This window comes from Motacilla alba, chromosome 3 (assembly GCF_015832195.1).
Source record: "Motacilla alba alba isolate MOTALB_02 chromosome 3, Motacilla_alba_V1.0_pri, whole genome shotgun sequence".
NCBI classification, from domain to species: domain Eukaryota; kingdom Metazoa; phylum Chordata; class Aves; order Passeriformes; family Motacillidae; genus Motacilla; species Motacilla alba.
In genome coordinates this window covers 54,842,820-54,859,692 of record NC_052018.1, presented here as the reverse complement: position 1 = coordinate 54,859,692, position 16,873 = coordinate 54,842,820, and the positions used below count along the sequence as shown (strand labels likewise).

General features: G+C 35.6%; 1 protein-coding gene across 24 annotated transcripts in view; it reads left to right on the top strand.

The window, feature by feature from the left end:
* The window catches only part of EPB41L2 (erythrocyte membrane protein band 4.1 like 2), a 105,646-nt gene that overhangs the window by 37,619 nt on the left and 51,154 nt on the right, over positions 1 to 16,873 (top strand). For all 24 annotated transcript variants that reach the window (XR_005256355.1, XM_038132255.1, XM_038132276.1 and 21 more), the window contains exons 3-4: positions 10,115 to 10,590; positions 11,612 to 11,824. Coding sequence is in view for 23 of the 24 variants with exons in the window: in XM_038132255.1 (XP_037988183.1) it covers positions 10,129 to 10,590; positions 11,612 to 11,824 (675 nt within the window). In the remaining variant the exon portion in view is untranslated. The remainder of the gene's footprint in view (positions 1 to 10,114; positions 10,591 to 11,611; positions 11,825 to 16,873) is intronic.

Sequence of the window (16,873 nt, the reverse complement as noted above, 5' to 3'; positions counted from 1 at the left end):
GGGGAATGTGGGAGAACAGTCAGGGAATATTGGATAGCTTTTATTCATTGCAGCGGGAGGTGAGAATTGTCCTGGTTTTAACTATTCTACTTCTAATTTGTGGTAGGTTTTTTTGGTTTGGTTTGGGATTTTTTTGTAAATTATGTTATACAGTTAATGACCTGGTGCTTACTTGCATGTGCATTAAGCTCTCCACAAGTTTTGCAACAGATGATTCACGTACTGGTAACAACCTGCCCAGCAAAGACATAGCTGCAACTTTCCAGAAGAAGTGCAAAAATACTTAACCATATACCTTGAGACATTGCACTTACTTGGAATTTGGACTAAGCTTCTTTAAGATTGATTGCCAGGGATGTCATTTAATCAAGTATTTGAAACTGAATTTATTATTGGTGGAAAGTGTGGCAGTATCAATTTCTGTATTACAGCTTGAATCCTGATTCAGGAAAGCAGGCACTAAAAAAAGAATTGTGGCAGGAGATGATTCTCCTGTCATCTGCCATAAAAAGCTTTGTAATTTTATTGTCACTTTTTCCAACTCTGTTTCCCTCAGTAATGGCAGACATCTACCAGTATTGTTAAAGAGGCTTGCCTAAGAGAACTGTGCCCTCTGTGGTGCTTATACTTGGCAATAGCAAAAATGAAATGCCCTTTAAAGTGGAAATATAGAACTGATGTTGCTGCCAAAGAAGTCACTTCAGTGGTTATGTTTAGACGCTAAAGCTTTGTAAACATTTGTCGATTGAACTCTGGTCTTGCACATGCCAGAGCAAACTGTCTTAATGCATTTGTCAGTTGTGTTTTGGCTATGGTTCCTAAGTTGGATGAGCTGGAATAAAAAGCTAGCAGGCATTTTGAATGTGATCTCAGTAGCATCCACATCTGTATGACATTCAGCCTCGATGTGCTTGTGAAAAAAATTTAATGGTTGCATCTGCTTATGAAAATTACTTTTAAATGTATGTGTACTGGTCTCTCTCTCTACTGAAAGATAGACTAGTTGCTTCTCTTTTTTCCCTGACATTGAATCCTGGTATTGTAGAGATTTCTCTTTTTGCATGCTGTTGTGCACTTCCTGAACATGGGAGAAGGTAATAATTCTCTATATGACTTCCAAGAGGAAACGGATACTTTTCAAAACAATGATGTGCATCTGGAATTCCACCATTCAGGAACTTTATTACACTGGGGCCTTCCAGTTTGCAGTACAAAAAATTCTCAGGTACTAGTACATTATTTTTCACCAAGTTGGCAAGAGTTTTGATTAACTATGTTATTGTAAGTGCCTTGTAAGCATACTGCATGCAAGAGTGAACATAATGTTGTCAATATAAAAAGAAGCTGGTTTTAATCTTGCCAATATATTATACATTGAAAGAATGATAATTGGAAATGGAATTTTTTATTGTGGCATCTAAAAATCAATCACCTCCAAATCAGAATAATGCAAATATAATTTACAGAACCCAAATGGGATGTTTGTTGTCCGCCCTCACCCCCACAGCTTCTTTATTAAGAATTGGAAAAATGTAAATGTTTGCTTGTGCTTCAGTGAAATTGTGTGACTGTCATAGAACCAGCCATTTGGCAAGGTGGGATAGAGGGGAAGGATAGGAATGGAGATTGGAGGCACAGCATTGCTCAGAACAAACGAATACTCACTGCTGGTTTTTATCTCTAAAATTATCATGAGGGTTTAATGTGAACAGCCAAAACCCACTGTGAACTTGCAGAGTTGATTTTAAAAACAGGGCAGAGATTTTTCTCAAAATCTATGTTGATCTTAGTTTGTTGGACAGATAACAGGAAAACAGAGCTGTCTCTTGACCCATGTTCATTTTCTGTCTGCTGGAATGAATTTGGAACTAAATCCCATTTTTCCACTTGAGCATGTCCTTCTCTAGCAGTGTCAGGGCCTGGGTGGGGTCACTTGTTCAATACAGCTTTTCAAAACGACTGTCGGATTCTCTTTAGATTACAACACTTTTTTCAGTGCTGGGGAAGAGCACAAAGCTATCTTGATAAACAGATCATATTTGTGTATAGGTACTCTGGCAGAGACAAATTTCTTGATTTAAATTAATTTGCTGTTTGAGATTTATTCTTTGCCTTGGTATAGCAGTGTATTTGTGGATTGAAAATACAGAAGGAATAGATTTCTGTTGTCTCTGGGTATGGCAGAGATAGCAGAAAGAGAGCTGCAGGATGTATATTTGCTTAAATGTGATCTCAATTTCCAATGTGGGCATTGCAGCTTGGCTACGTGTAGTATTTATGTTCTGATTTTCTGGGAGGCCTTGGGGTTGAGTTCTACATGTTTACATGTTTTACATGGTTTATAGGTGCCGTTACAAACATGATGCAGTTTTCACTGAATTTCATTTGGTTTGGAAAACAACACTTTGCAACATTATTTTCTTAGTTTTATTTCACATTTTTAGACTGCTGCACAGTGTCAGCAAAGAAAAACAGCTTTTAAAGAATCCTCACTGGTTTTCACGTCTTGTAGTATTATCTTTCCTTTCTGGAGTTTTCCTTCAACTGACTTATCCATTAAAGCTAAACCTTAAAAGTTGTGTATTTATTTCATTAACCAAGTTATTCACCCGGCAAAATGGACATGGCCTGTGGCAGGTATTCTATGAAGAGTTGAGGCACTTGGGTGATAAGTATGTGTTGTGCTGCTTTAACAGGAAAAAAGATTTTGAGAAATAGTTATGTTCCAGGATGTAATTTGAGTTTACACAGAGTAAAGGTGACTTCCCCAGAGCTGCTTTACAGAAATTTGTCAGCATAATAGTTTTATTGTGAAAATATTCTATCTAAACTACATACTCACTTTGCAATTTTAGACAGAAGCAGTTTCTTCTGTCACATTCAATTTGCTGTCTATATCCTTGATTTTTTTTCTTCATCTTCACAGCAATCTTCAGAATTACACTAGTATTTGTTTCATTGTTGTTTCAGAACTACCTTATAAATTCTCACCATCCTATGTAGGAACTTGCCAGTGTTTTTATGATGAATTTTCTGTTTTCTGTGCATTGCAAAAAATGGCTACACAACTACAATAAATTTCACACTGCATAAAAATGAATTCTAGAAACTTAAATATATAAATAAGGACAAGAATGTGTTTGGGAGGGAAATATTACATATTTGCAAGTTATCAAGTGTGTGATGGCATGGATATAAACATGAAGACTAATAAAATACCTGTTATTTTCAGTAGTGATGTCATTATCTAGATAAAGGATGCTTATGAATATAGTTTCTATTAGCTTAGGGGCTGCTAGCCACTGTGACATGCCTGTAATTCCCTGGAAACTAGATTTGGTAGGCACAGGATTCTTTGGGAGGACACTACTGTGTGCCGTTTCTACTCTTGGTGATAAGCACAGATGTTATGTGAATATGTGTGTGTATTTAGACACACGCATGTTCATGTACACGTGTAACTAATTTATATTGTCATGGAGTCACGATTCACTGTCTGGCTCTGAAGTTATATTTATTAAAATATGTTATGCTCATACTTCTGTGAAAACATTCCACCACTTGTCATAATCTGGGAATTACATTTGAAATTGAAGTATTGTTGCTGTTTAAAGTTTGGCCTTTGAAAGGTGCTACTGACTTCCAGAGCTATTATGGCACCATCTGCTGACCAATGCACAGACTGGCAATGTCAGTTTGCTCACCTGGGTACCTCCTCGAGAATGAGCTCCCAGTTTAGGGGGAAGCCAAAGCCGAATCATGAGGAGAAAGGACAGGTTTTTTTATGGGCTTACATTTGGGAAAAACTTTTACTAGGAGATATTATTACAAAGAGAAAAGTCTGAAGCAATACAGATTTAGTTGTCTACTCACTTGAATTATTGCTTAAGCTTCCTCCATGAACTGTGAAGTTTTAAAAGAAGGAATTTGGGGTTTTTTTCCACTTTATATGGCACAGGATTGTTCTTGGTAGTCTGTTTTTCAATGTGTTACCTTCTGAGCCTGCAATGAGGAGCCATGACAACAAGAGAACTGTCCAGAGCCCAGCCCTGGTGGGCTTGTCACAGCCTGGGAAGCCAATGGACTGTGACAGGCTTCTGCCCTGTGGCTACTGCAGAGACTCACAAAAAAGCCGAGTCTGCAGTCTGTCTCTCCAGCCTCTGCTGTTAACCTTGATTTTTGTGCACAGTGATCATCAGGGAAGGAGCAGACTGGAGCAGTGCTTGTCATGTTCAGTGTGTGTAAATACCTAGGTTTGGGTTCAATTGCTAGATATCATCTTTGATTAATCATTTAAAAATAGGTGGTTGGATTTTGTATGTATAAAACATGTACCCATTTCCTCTGCTTTTTCTGTTGTAACTTTTTTATCATACTCACTAGTTTGCTGAACTTGATCTTTGATTCTTGATTGATCTATTTTGTTTTAGGAATGTGCTTAAAAATGCATGTAATCCAAATTATTAGATTCAGCTTCCAAAGTATGTTTGTATGTATAAACACTTCTGTGTATTTATACATACAGTGAAGGATGCAAGTTCTTGTGGGAGAACTGGAGTGGTTTTGGGTTGATGTTTGACTGCAGAACAATATTTAATTGGGAACTCTATGATGTGAATATTGCAAATTGATCTAAGCCAACTTTAGAGATATTTTTGCTTTCTTAAGGATCTCAAAATTGGAAACTTCATTCTTTAGTAGAATTTAGTCCTTGGTGTTCAGAGCACTCTGTGTCTTTTCAATTGCAGTAAAACATTTAAATAATGACTAAAAGGAGAAATTTGATTTACTTTTTACTTTGTCTTCTAATAGAATATGTGCAAATTTGATTTACTTTTTACTTTGTCTTCTAATAGAATATGTGCAGGTTGTATTGGCACCTCAGCAAAATGATGCCACACAGAATCATGGCATACCATGAATTTTGTTGTTTATATACCAATGATAAAATACAAGTTTTAAAAATAGCAGAAAGTTCCTCAGATATTACCTACTGTTTAAACCAGATTCTTCTACACTCTAAAATATGAATAACTATTCCAGCTAGGATTTTACTTCTTTATAGCTTTTGCATCAACAAATCTTATATGTTGAAAGCAGCAAGCATGAATGATGTGCCCTATACAACTGTGAAATGCAGATCAGGCTTCTGCTGAGCTTCAGATCTATAATATGACAAGAAATAAACAACTTTATTTGGGAGCATTTTTGCTTTGTTTTAGGCAGTTGAAATACACATGACCTTGTTTCAGGTTTTCATGTATATTTCTTCAGATGTTAGAAATTTTCTTTGATATATTTTTGGAATTTTTTGTGTGTAGGCCATGTGAGATAAATATTTGGAATATTTATGAAGGTAGTGATTTAAAAAATAAATTATTAATACTATGGTGATCCAGAAAATTACCTGACTTGCACAGACACACATTGGCTTTTAGTGCACTGAGCTGTAATTTATTTCTGTAAGTAGGTTGATTTTTTTTTCCTTTTGTTTCTATGGCATGATGGTTTCTCTGTGAATCCTAGTAGACTGATGGAGATAAAACTATCAAAGAGATTTTTATTTCTTGAGTTTGCTATGAATGTCAGTGACAAACTGAAAAAGGAAGAAACAAGTTTAGGGTTGTGTTTTCTACTTTTATGTACTCAGAAAATAAGTAAAATGAGATCCAGAAATGTATGGCTAAGGGATCTGGATTTGTTCATCTGTGTTGATAAATAAGAAATACTGTAACAGAAGCAGTGAATTAAGCATGCATAATCAAAGAAAACTTCATTTTATTTCAGTTGGTTTTAATATTGTCTGTGATCTTTGAGCTACACTACTTTTTTCTTTCCCTCTCTTTTTTCCCTTTTATTTTTTCTTAAACTTCATGTTATATTTTATATGTCCTCTGTTTCTAGTTTGTCTATGGTGCCAGGAATCATTTTGGTCAGAAAACTACATTTCAATAGTTTATAGTAGAAACTGGAAGAAAGGTGTCAACCTGCTGACCAATCTATACACCTGAGAGGAAAGAGTGTAAGGAAAGAGTATAACATCCTTTTCTGCTTTCAGCTGTGAAATTGGGCCAGCACTAAGTTTCTTCTCAGTGCAATAAAAAGAGAGAGGAAGGGATGATTGGAGAGGAGTGAGAATACCTGTTGTCTTCAGTTGCTTTCTGGTCAGCACACTTGCTTGGGGAAGTTGGTAGAGTTATAAATAAGGCAGATAATTGCTTCCTGTAAAAGTGGGATCGGTTTTAACAAACTCACCTTGTCTTCAGAAGGTGCAAAGTGCAAAAGTACTTTTTGCCATCCTACCCCCACCTTCATCCTTGCAGTTTAGGTAGTCATTCAGTTGGCATAAGCCAAGTTTTCAGGAGGATTACAAAAGATACAGCTGTTATCACTTATGGTTTAATGTGTATAGGTTTAACATCAATTGCAAAATCTACCAAGATTATTCTTTTCCCTGTTCAGACATTGGTAGTCCTTTATTTGAGCATCTCCCTAAGGTTCCTTCTCTTTAGTCTACTCTTGCTGCAAGATGGTTATTCTCCTCTCTCAATTCCAAATGAAACACAGATTTAATTTTACCTTGCAATACAAAAAAGGTGAGATAAGAAGAACCCTATCCTGCTGCAGTTGTTACAGAGCTTACAAAAGATTAAAAGGGCAAAAATATTTAGTATGCTTATGCTACATAGAGTTTACTTGAAGACAGGAAAGCAAGAAAACATGCAGTTGAAGTTGAGAATTCTAAATTTGCAGTCTGATTTGATTTATTTCTTCCCTATATCACTTCTGAGACAGATGCTGTCTGCTGCTTGTTTCCATTCGCTCTCTGGCACACTGTTGGCTGTTACACCAGAGCTGTGTGAGATCATGTGAGGTCTTCCCTGTCAGGGCAGGAGGGAATCAGGAAAAAGCCACTTTCAGAAAACCTGGTTTCTTGATTGCTTGACTGTGGCGAAGGTAACATCAGAGGCTTTACAAACTGCAATAATACAGAACTCCAGTGTTTTGTCCCTCCCTATCTCTGTTTTTTTCTGTGAACTACAAAACTGGAGGATCTGACAGAGCATTGAGTTAGGGAATGTGAGACCCATTTCTCAACGTGTTTCTCAAGGCAAGGAGTATCTAATTCTTGTACCAATATGCAACTCTGTAAAAAAGAAATCTATCAAGCTAATATGGTAGAGAAGGTAGGTGTTTCAGGAAGACTAAAACTTACACTCTTGCTCAGTGTCCTTGTGAGTTAACTATTCCACCTCTTCACAGTTAATTCAGAGACTACTGGGAGTATAGAGAAATATACAGGCTCAGCAGAGAGATGTGCTTCCTTTTGTAAGGTTCTCCTGTCTATTCTCTTATCTCCCTCTCCCCTCCCCACCCCGAAAAGCACTGTAGTTACAAGCTTATAGGAAACTGAGCCTCATGAAAGAAATTCCTCCTGCTGTGGGCATCAAATAAAGGCATTAAGTGAACATGGACAGACCTCTTCAGACAGGGGCTGTAACAAGTTTCCCTTGCTTCTGCAGTATATAGCCAAGTTCTCCTTAAAACTTTGATTATGAAAACCTGGACACTTGGAGATGCAAAACCTTTATTATTTTCTATTGAGCAAGTTTGTACCACCCACTGCTATTCTGTCTAAATTTAATCAGTTAAGATGTGTAACTTGATATCCTCAGTTTCTTTTATTGTTAACACAATACCATAAGGATGTGTTTACAGGGTGACTGATTTGGCTTAGTTCTAAGGAATTTTCTGGACATGTCTCCTTTTTTGGCTGTATAATCAAACTGTGATACTAATTTTGAGAGTGGTTTATAATGATTTTTTATTAGTTTGTTCATGTATTTCATGCATTTCTGCATATTTTGAAAAGTAAAACAAAAAAGTGCAGGAAATATAGTGGCTTCCCTATAACTTTTTTGAAGATTTGTAAATCAAGTGTTATAAAATGGTTTTAGCTACTTTCTAAGAAAAAAATGGTTCTTTATTAGAGATGTATGAAAAAAATCACCACCATCTTTGTTACTTATGAAACCTCCCTTATGAATTCATTAAGCAGTGTGGATTGTTATTCTCTGATCAGCAGAAGCGTCAATTTTTCTCAGGGAAAATTGAGTTTGGTTTTCTGGATACTGTTCATTTTTCATTTTGATCATAAAGTTTTACATTATTATGTTAATAAGATACCTGCCATTTGGAAACAACAGGAGCATTTCTATGTGAGATGCAAAGGTGATAGCAAAATGTAATTTGATTAGTAGCAGCTTGAAAACGAGCATAATATATAGCTTTAAATAACAAATTCTTTCATCTGAACAGTCAAATGGAAACCTGCCTTTCAGAGGCCTGTTACCTCTGAGATAAGCAGTACTTACATAATGTGTAATGCTCTATCACAAGCTTTAATAATAGTATTGAAACTTGAAGCATTTTACAAAAAGTGGTAGAAATGGCTACATAACTGTAATATTTAAGCTTGAAATGTATTCAGAAGTCTCTAGTATAGCAGTAAAGGTACTAACTTTTCATTTAATTCCCCACTGGGGAATACTTTGATTTTAGGCAGTGAAGTATTAAGTGATGAACAAAATCCCCCTCACCCCATTGTAGCTACTTGGGTCTCAAGATGCTTAATATGAATTTGTAGATAGTTCAAGGTTTCTACATCTAGGCTTCTTAGTAAGACAACTGTCAAGATGGTGTTTCCTTTGGCTCAGTATTGCTCATCTCTTCAGCCAGAATGGCTTCTCTTGTATATTTAGGTATCTATTAGATTCCTTTATTCTTTCTTTCATGGTAGGGATTAGTTTAGCTTAACTATTTCTGACTGCCTGTGGATGTGCTTTGGAAACCTGGAGGCAAAGTGTTGCTGGTGCCTTGTGATCTGAACTAGTTCTCAGTTGGCTTTAAATGCAGTTTAAAGTGCTGTGCAAGTTAATTGCATCAAGCCTGAGCTTGATAACCTTCTTGACTTTTTGGGCATGGGTGGGAGCAGTGGAGTTCAGCAAGAGTCCTGAACCTAAGAGCCTCCTGCCTCTAATGGCATCATAACGGAGCGGGTTCCTGTGTTATGAAGATATAAATGTGATTGTAACTAACTTGCTAAACTTTAGGCCAGAAAAACAGACCATCAATTTAAAATTAATTGTTTTCAGAAGATTGTAAGTAAATACCCATGAGGAGTAATGAAATGTAACCATTATAAACTTTTGTTGGACCCTTGTATGCTTATTTTTGTTGGCTCACTTCGATAAATTGGAAAAAAGTAGTTACAGACTATATTTTAAAGCAATGCAGCACAGTGCCACACAGAAAACAACATTTGTGTATTCTAGTTAATTTTTTTCAACAGATACCAATAATGTTAAGTTGAAAGGTTATTATTGCATATCCTGTTGTTACAGTATTGTGGTCTATCTTTAATTTCACTGAAGGAAGAATAAGCAGAAGTGATGAGAATATAAGAGTTACATATGATTTTATGTTGATTGGTATAAAGTTCTTATTAAGAACCCAATGTTACTTTAATTAAAAATGTATGCTGCCCAGCATTATTAGTAATTTCAACAATATCACTGACTTACAATTTCACAATTTTTATACTCACTATCATGCTCACCTTCCTTTTGTACCTATTCATTGGTAATCTTGCTCTTTCATTTCTTCCAAGAATTTATTTTAAGTTCGTAAATCTCACCAAATACTAGGGGGGTTGTACCTACCAGTTTTACTAGAGAAGGTGATTCCTGTTCTGAAAATTCATTTTCTGGGTCTGCTAAGGAGCTCAGTGAAAAGAAAAGTGAAGTTACTTCTGAAATAATCTGGGCCAATAACATTAGGAATACTTCATAATAAAACAAATGCCTTTCAGTGAGCACACTTGAAATTTTATCAAGGAGAAAGAAACCATAGATCCTTTTATCTGCAGAGCACTAAGTTTTAGCTTACTGGTCTTACTTGTGAACTCAAAATTTGAAAAAAAAGTATTTCTTTAACCCTATTAAGTCTAATAATCTACAAGAGTTTATGAATTACTACAAATTACTGCAAATAATTAGTCAGTAAAAGTAGTGATGCTGCATATCAAAACTATTTTTATTGTTGCTTCTTTTAGTGTCAGTGGTGATAATGACAACTGAAGTTGGTTCAGAGACTGAAGTAAAGAAGGATTCTGAGCAGCTCGGACCGGACAAAGCCAAGGACAAGCCTGAAGAAACATCAGAGACTCCAGGAGATCAAAAGTCCAGGGAAACATCCTCTGGAGAAGCTCAAGATTCTTCTGTTCCAGCACCAACCAGCCAAAGTAGTCCAAGTAGCCAGAAGAAGGAAAAATCTTCATCCGAAAGCAAGGGTATTTCTCGTTTCCTTCCCCCTTGGCTTAAGAAACAAAAGTCATACACCTTGGCAGAGCCCAAAGATGAGCCCAAGAAGAGGGCCACAGGGGAAGAGCAAGTAATTGAAGAAAGTGAAAGCCGGGCACTAGAGGGGGTGGCTCAGCCAAGAAAGAGCTTGGAAGAAGCAGCTGAAAACCAGCAGAATGCTAAAACAGATGACAAAGAAAAACACTCCGTTAGCAGTGCTGAAATACAGGTATGTGTGGGAAGGCTCATAGGTACTTGGGAATAATTTTAATGAAACCTGATTAATGAATTATGTAATTCATGTAAATCTTTGTTAGGATCATATTGGGGAAAAAATGACAGCTATTCCAGTTGCTAGGTTCCAGTCCTGCTTTTTGTGAAGTTGCGTGTCAGCTCTTAACATTTATATTCTAGGGCGGCAATGGCACATAGAGAATGTTACGTATGAGGAGGGGCTGAGACAGTTGACATTGGTCAGCCTGAGGAGGAGAAGGAGGAAGGGGAATCTTATCAGTATGTGTTAATACCTGAATGGAAGGAATGCAGAGTAGCAGACCCTTCTCAGTGGTATGCAGTTAGATGACCAAAGGCAAGGGACCCAAATTAAATCCATAAAATTACATCCCAAATCACAAGAAAATCTTTTTTACTCTGATGGTGGTAGGACCTTTCCATGGCAAGGGATGTGGCCAGGTGATGGTAGTGCAGAGTATAAGCCTCCTATGGTGGTAATGGGGTGAGTCAGACATTGAAGCAGATCAACCAGAGATATTGTGGAGACTTTCTCTATGAAAATATCCAAAATCCAACTGGATATGGTCCTGGGCAAATTGCCCTCTGTGGCCCTAGGGGCATTGGACTAGATCTCAAGAGATCCCTTCCAACCTCAACCATTCTGTGATTCTGTATCACTTGGCTTTCATAAGCACTGGGGTTTAGTTATTATACTGGGTTTATAATTCCTGGAGCTTCTTAATAAATTTTTTTCTCTTTGGAAGAAGGCAATAACTCATATTTTAAAAAAACAAATCTCATTTCAAGGAAAGGGGAAAAAAGGCACCTTCTCTGGTATGAGAGCAAGGATATCTGGTTCCTAAAAAAGACCTTCATGCTTATGCTGGTTATTGTGTTTCCAGTACGTGCATAACTTTAATGAATGGTTACTGACTTATTTATAAGTAGCTTATAAAAGGAATGAACCAGTGTAAAATATTCTCCTTCCTGAGCTTGTTTAACTGTATTTTATATAGCCTTCCAAAGAAGATGGTAAAGAAACAGAAGTAGAGGAAGTTGCAGAGAAAAAGGAAGAAAATCAAGAAGAAAAAGAAAAAAGGGAGACAAAAGAAGTGCAGACAGCTGAAATTAAAATAGATAACATTCCTCAGAAGTCTCCAAAAAAAGTCAAAACTGTGCAGTGTAAGGTGATGCTTCTGGATGGCACGGAATACACCTGTGACCTAGAGGTAAGACATCAAGTCGTTATATAAAGAACTTTTGCTGTAGGGAAAAGAAAACTTGCTTTCATTGTACCAAGCGTTTAACACTATCACTAGGAGTAAGTTAACGTTTCAGTTTAAAATTCCATCTTTAAAACCATATCAGTTTATTCTTAAAAATGCCCTCTGCAGTACACAGACTGATTATTTGACAGCTCAAACTTGATTATTTTTGTAAAACATTCAGGTTTTCCTGAAGGTAGTGGGCCGTGCAAATAAAGCTTTCTTTAGTTCATTAATTTTATTAAGGTTATCTCAGCTGGAGATAAATTTAAGCTTTTTAAACTTTAAAGTTTAAAAAAGTTTTCTTCAGAAAGAAAAATTCCATTACAGCTACAAAACGCATATTTATATTCAGAGTTCTGTTCTAGTTACACATTTTCACAAATATTGACTGCAGGGTAGTAACCCTGGATTAGTTGTTGGTTTGGGATTTTTTTTCCACATAAATCAGGATGTTTAAATCTGAATGGCATCTCTGTTTTAATTAAAGGCTATGTGAATTTTATCTTCCTGGGCTTTTCCCCCAACCTAAAATGAGACTTAAATGAAGTGGTGGCTCACCACAGATCTAAGAATATACCATTTTTTATTTATATCTGCAGTATTTTGAGTCTGTCATGATCCAGTTAAGTCATTTGCCAAGAAATAAATTTTCTCATTATTTGCAGTAAGAGTTTCCTGTAAGAACAATAGTAAAAGTAATTTAAGAGGAGAAAAAGTTGTGAAGAAACAATTTGTTTTATATGTTCATTTGAATTATTTATAGGACATGAGCAGTGCTGGCTGCAGTTTTATGGATGAATTCGTGTTCTTAAATACATGAAGAGTTTCTTATGCTCTACTACCATATCAAAATACTTAAAGTCTCAGAAAGCTATATCAACTGAGAACTGAAATTTCAGTTTGTGCTTTCTGCAAAAGATCCTACTATATTTCTGATACTCTTTTTTAGTCTTCCTTCAAAGTTTAGTGTTTGGGTAAATGTTGGTTTATTTTGGCACTTTCAAAGTTACTGAAATGATATAAGAATTAAAAAGCAAAGAAACAAAATTTTTGCAGTCAAAGCCCAGTTTACTGTGGTTGACTTCCTAGTACATCAGGTTTTATTTTGGGGCAATTGTCATGATTTTCACATTCCTGATGCCTCTTCTGGTTTACTATGGGCTGTAAACCAGCTTCTTTATATTTAAAATATAGATACTTGCTAATGGCAAAGTAAAACTGAAAAATACCTTGTTTTCATTGCTGTTATATAACAGCTTTTGGTAGAATCCTATCTTTTTCTAATACTCTTTCTAAACCTTCATGATAATCAGTAAAAACATCTGAGATAATATTGGGGATTTTTCTGTTTGAATTGCAATCCTATTCCTTCTTTCTTGTAGAACTGCATCAGTTTGTAGTTACATAAATTAAAAAGAGTGTGAAAGAAAACAAAATATGAAAAAAGACCTCATTAATTTAGTCTTGTTAAATTTTGCCAATTGTTTATTCCCACTGTATGTGTCTTTATATAAGGCAATAGCTGGGAACAGGCATAAAAGGAAAGAAAGCCATGATGCAGTAGCTTCAGTTTCAGCACACAGATCAAGGCTGATCAGGATTCTCACCAGTAACTAAATACTGAGCATTTTGTGGCCAATTAGTAGACATAATATTATACAATTAATTAGTAACAGCGATGAACCATGATATGAGGACTTAATACTTGAGTATAGCTATTGTATACCTTAGATTCACTAAAATTTAAATAGAAAATCTTGAATTAATAGTAATGCTTCGTTTCTTGAAAAATAAGTGTTGATGCATTATTCTTAGAATATAAGCTGTTTCAGTCAGAAAAACTTTACTCTTCCAGCTTGAGTATGTTCTAATCAGTAAATGGTTAATGGCAAAACTTGAAGGTGTGATTTGGAAACTAATGGAAAACAAGAGGGTTATGGCTATGTGTGGGAACATTTGAGATGGAGAGACAAGTCCCATGGGATCTTACAGGATGCACCCACCAGTACTCAGTGAGCTGGCTGATGTTCCTTCAAGGCCAAACTTGACCATATTGGAAATGTCCCAGCAGTTAGGGGAACTTCCTGGGATTTTCTGGGGGGGGATTGGAAAAGCAAATGTCATTCCTATTTTCAAGAAACTTTTTTTAATGCCATCTTAAGTTCTTAAAATTCATAGTTTTGTGTCTGTCCCTTATAGCAATATAGTTAGATCTCACATATTTTTGCTTGTAGGAAAAAGCGGTTGCATAAAATCTCACCTGTTCATCATGGTTGTCCAAGAACCTGTTTTTCTCTATTTTTTTGGTGGGGTTTTTTTATTTTATTTTAAGTAAGATAAAAATCTCTAAGTAATTGAGAACTCTTAGGCTTGTTCTGCACTTGTACAATTACCAGCCTGCACTTAAAAACTTCATACTGTCTGGAAGGGCAGATGAGTTCAGGTATAATATCCCTAGCATTTCCTATTAACAGCTTCTAAAATAGAAGCTCTTTTGTTACTGCTCATTGAATTCCATGATATGTGTCAGTTGTTTAGTCTGACACCTCTCTCTTCATTTCCTTCTATTTTCCCTTATTTTAAAAAGCACTCATAGTATAGATTGAGATGCTAGATGAAGAGTTCTGACAGGTTTTTTTACTTTATTTCCATTCTGTTTTCTCTCCATCCAGTTCATAATTTTTCCTGAGAGAACAGAATATCCACTGACAATAGTCTGTGTGCTTAGGAAGAAATGCCATTTCAGTAGACCAGAAACTGCTCTCTAAACTCCTGTCCATGTGATAGTTAGATTTCTATCTTGCTTATATTCCCTTTTGCTTTGTGAGCTTAATTTAGTTTTAGACATATTTGTGGTTATGTTTCTTCAGCTCCAGTGATTTAAAACATTTCAACATATTTAATTTTTTATAACACAATTTTGAATTTTGAATAGGGAAAGAAGGAAACATTGTTTCATATAGTGTTTTGTACAAAACCCAGTTTTTACACATAGACAACCACCCCCTCCCCTACTTTCCATTCCCCTCCAACAATAAAGCTGATTTTGTTTCTTATTTTGCAAAGTAACATTTGGGACATATTTAATTAGAACAGTTTCTCAAAGATGACTGAAATATATATTTTTTCAAGCTTTAAAAATTGATATTTCAATTCAGGAAAGTATTGGTGAGCTTTTACAGAATATGTATGAGAGTTGTATTAGAAAAGAGGCTACAGTTTTTGCTCAAGGTTGGTGTTCAATGACAGTTCATCTGGAATTAGTTTTTTTAAAAATGTATCATCTCTGAGACTTAGACTAGGCAGCAAAAGCTCTGTAGAGGTTGTTCTGAACTAGGCTCTCCATGCTTCACTAAACATTTCTGGGTATTTAATATTTACCAAGTGACAAGTGGATATCCTAACTTGCTGTAACTTGAGTTCAGTTATATTCTGAAACATTTAAGTTCTGCAGTATGAAGCTGAGATAGGCAGAGGGATTAATTTAAGTGAATTGGTGAAGTCCTGTAATGTGGCTGAAACAAATTTGTGTCTGTTGATATACTTGTTTTCTGTCCTGGCTACCACAGATTGGTTTTTGTAACAATAATTTTTATATTCTCAAGGATCTTCTTGTCTTGGTACGGCAAGATCCCCTGTAAGCAAGAGCTTAATGCTACATTATTGTCAGCTGAAAAGGACACAGGTGGAAGTAGGTTTTGCATAAAGAAATCGTATATCATGTCACCTTTTTTTTTTTTTTTTTTTTTTTTTTGGTACTCTGGAATTTTCACATGGGAGTTTTTGGAGCAAATATATGTAAGAAATAGAATATATATGTACTATTTAAGAAAAAAATCCAGTTAAAAACTTAATTATAGCACTAAAAATTTGCATGTATGTGCATTTTGTTACTAGATCACTTTATTTTGGATGGATTAGGTACATCTGCAAAATTAGCCTCTATAATGTTAATAAAAAGGGATTTATTACAATTTAAAGTCTAGTTAATATGAAATTGATGTAACTTCTGCCTAATGAGGCATTTTCTTGGAATCTTTATTGAGTTAAAGCACTATTGGAAAAAAGAAGTATATCTGTTATACAAGTTGCATTGAGAAATATATCAGAGTGAACAAAAAGTGGTTTCTGTGACAAAATATTCTGAAAGTGAATTCCTGTGGTGAGCGGTACAGAATAGAAATGGGTGGGAGGTGCTCACTCGGAAAGAATATAGCTTTAAGATGTTGAGATATTATACTTATATATGAAATTGTGGGGAAACAAAGAAAAGTTCACTACTGGTGAATTAGCATGTTTTTAATGGGATATTAAAACATCTTTGCAAATGACTGTAATTTGAGGCTGTTCTTCCATAGTTCAGAAATTGTCATTAAATATTGCTGTAGGAGTACAGGTACATTTGAACCTTTCTTGTTTCTTTGCCACTTGGGTTTTATGTATTGGTAATTACTTTTAAGTTCTTTTTTGCAGCCACCTAGTGTTACTTGACAGTGGAGTTATTTCTTCTGGCTTGTTTCTGCATGTCTTTCACATTGCCCCAGGCATGCCTAACATGGTTGATCTTTAGATTTCAGTAAAAAGCAAATCTCAGATGTTTGTCTTTTTTGATGTTACTTTGTAAATTAATTTATCACCTCTGAGAGTCATCTATTCTTTCCCTGAGAACTCTTTTTTTGCCTTAGTAGATCTTCTGAGTGATGTGAACTTGACAGTTTGAACTTAAAGTCAGTAATTCTTTATCTGTGGAACTGTTTGAACAGATATTTCAGTTTCTTTTGTGATTATTTCTTTTTACTTTTCACCTTTCTTTGTACTTTCTTTACTTTTGAAGATGCAAATTTGAAGGACCTGGTTTGTAGTCTTTCTGGAGTATAGCTTCTCCAAATATCCTTCTCTGAATGGCAGTGTAGATACAACACCTGAAGTACTCCACTGTTGCCTAGAGAAGTCCATGACATGAGAGCTAAACCTTGTGTTAGGTGAAACCTGTTCTTCAGTTCTTTGTAA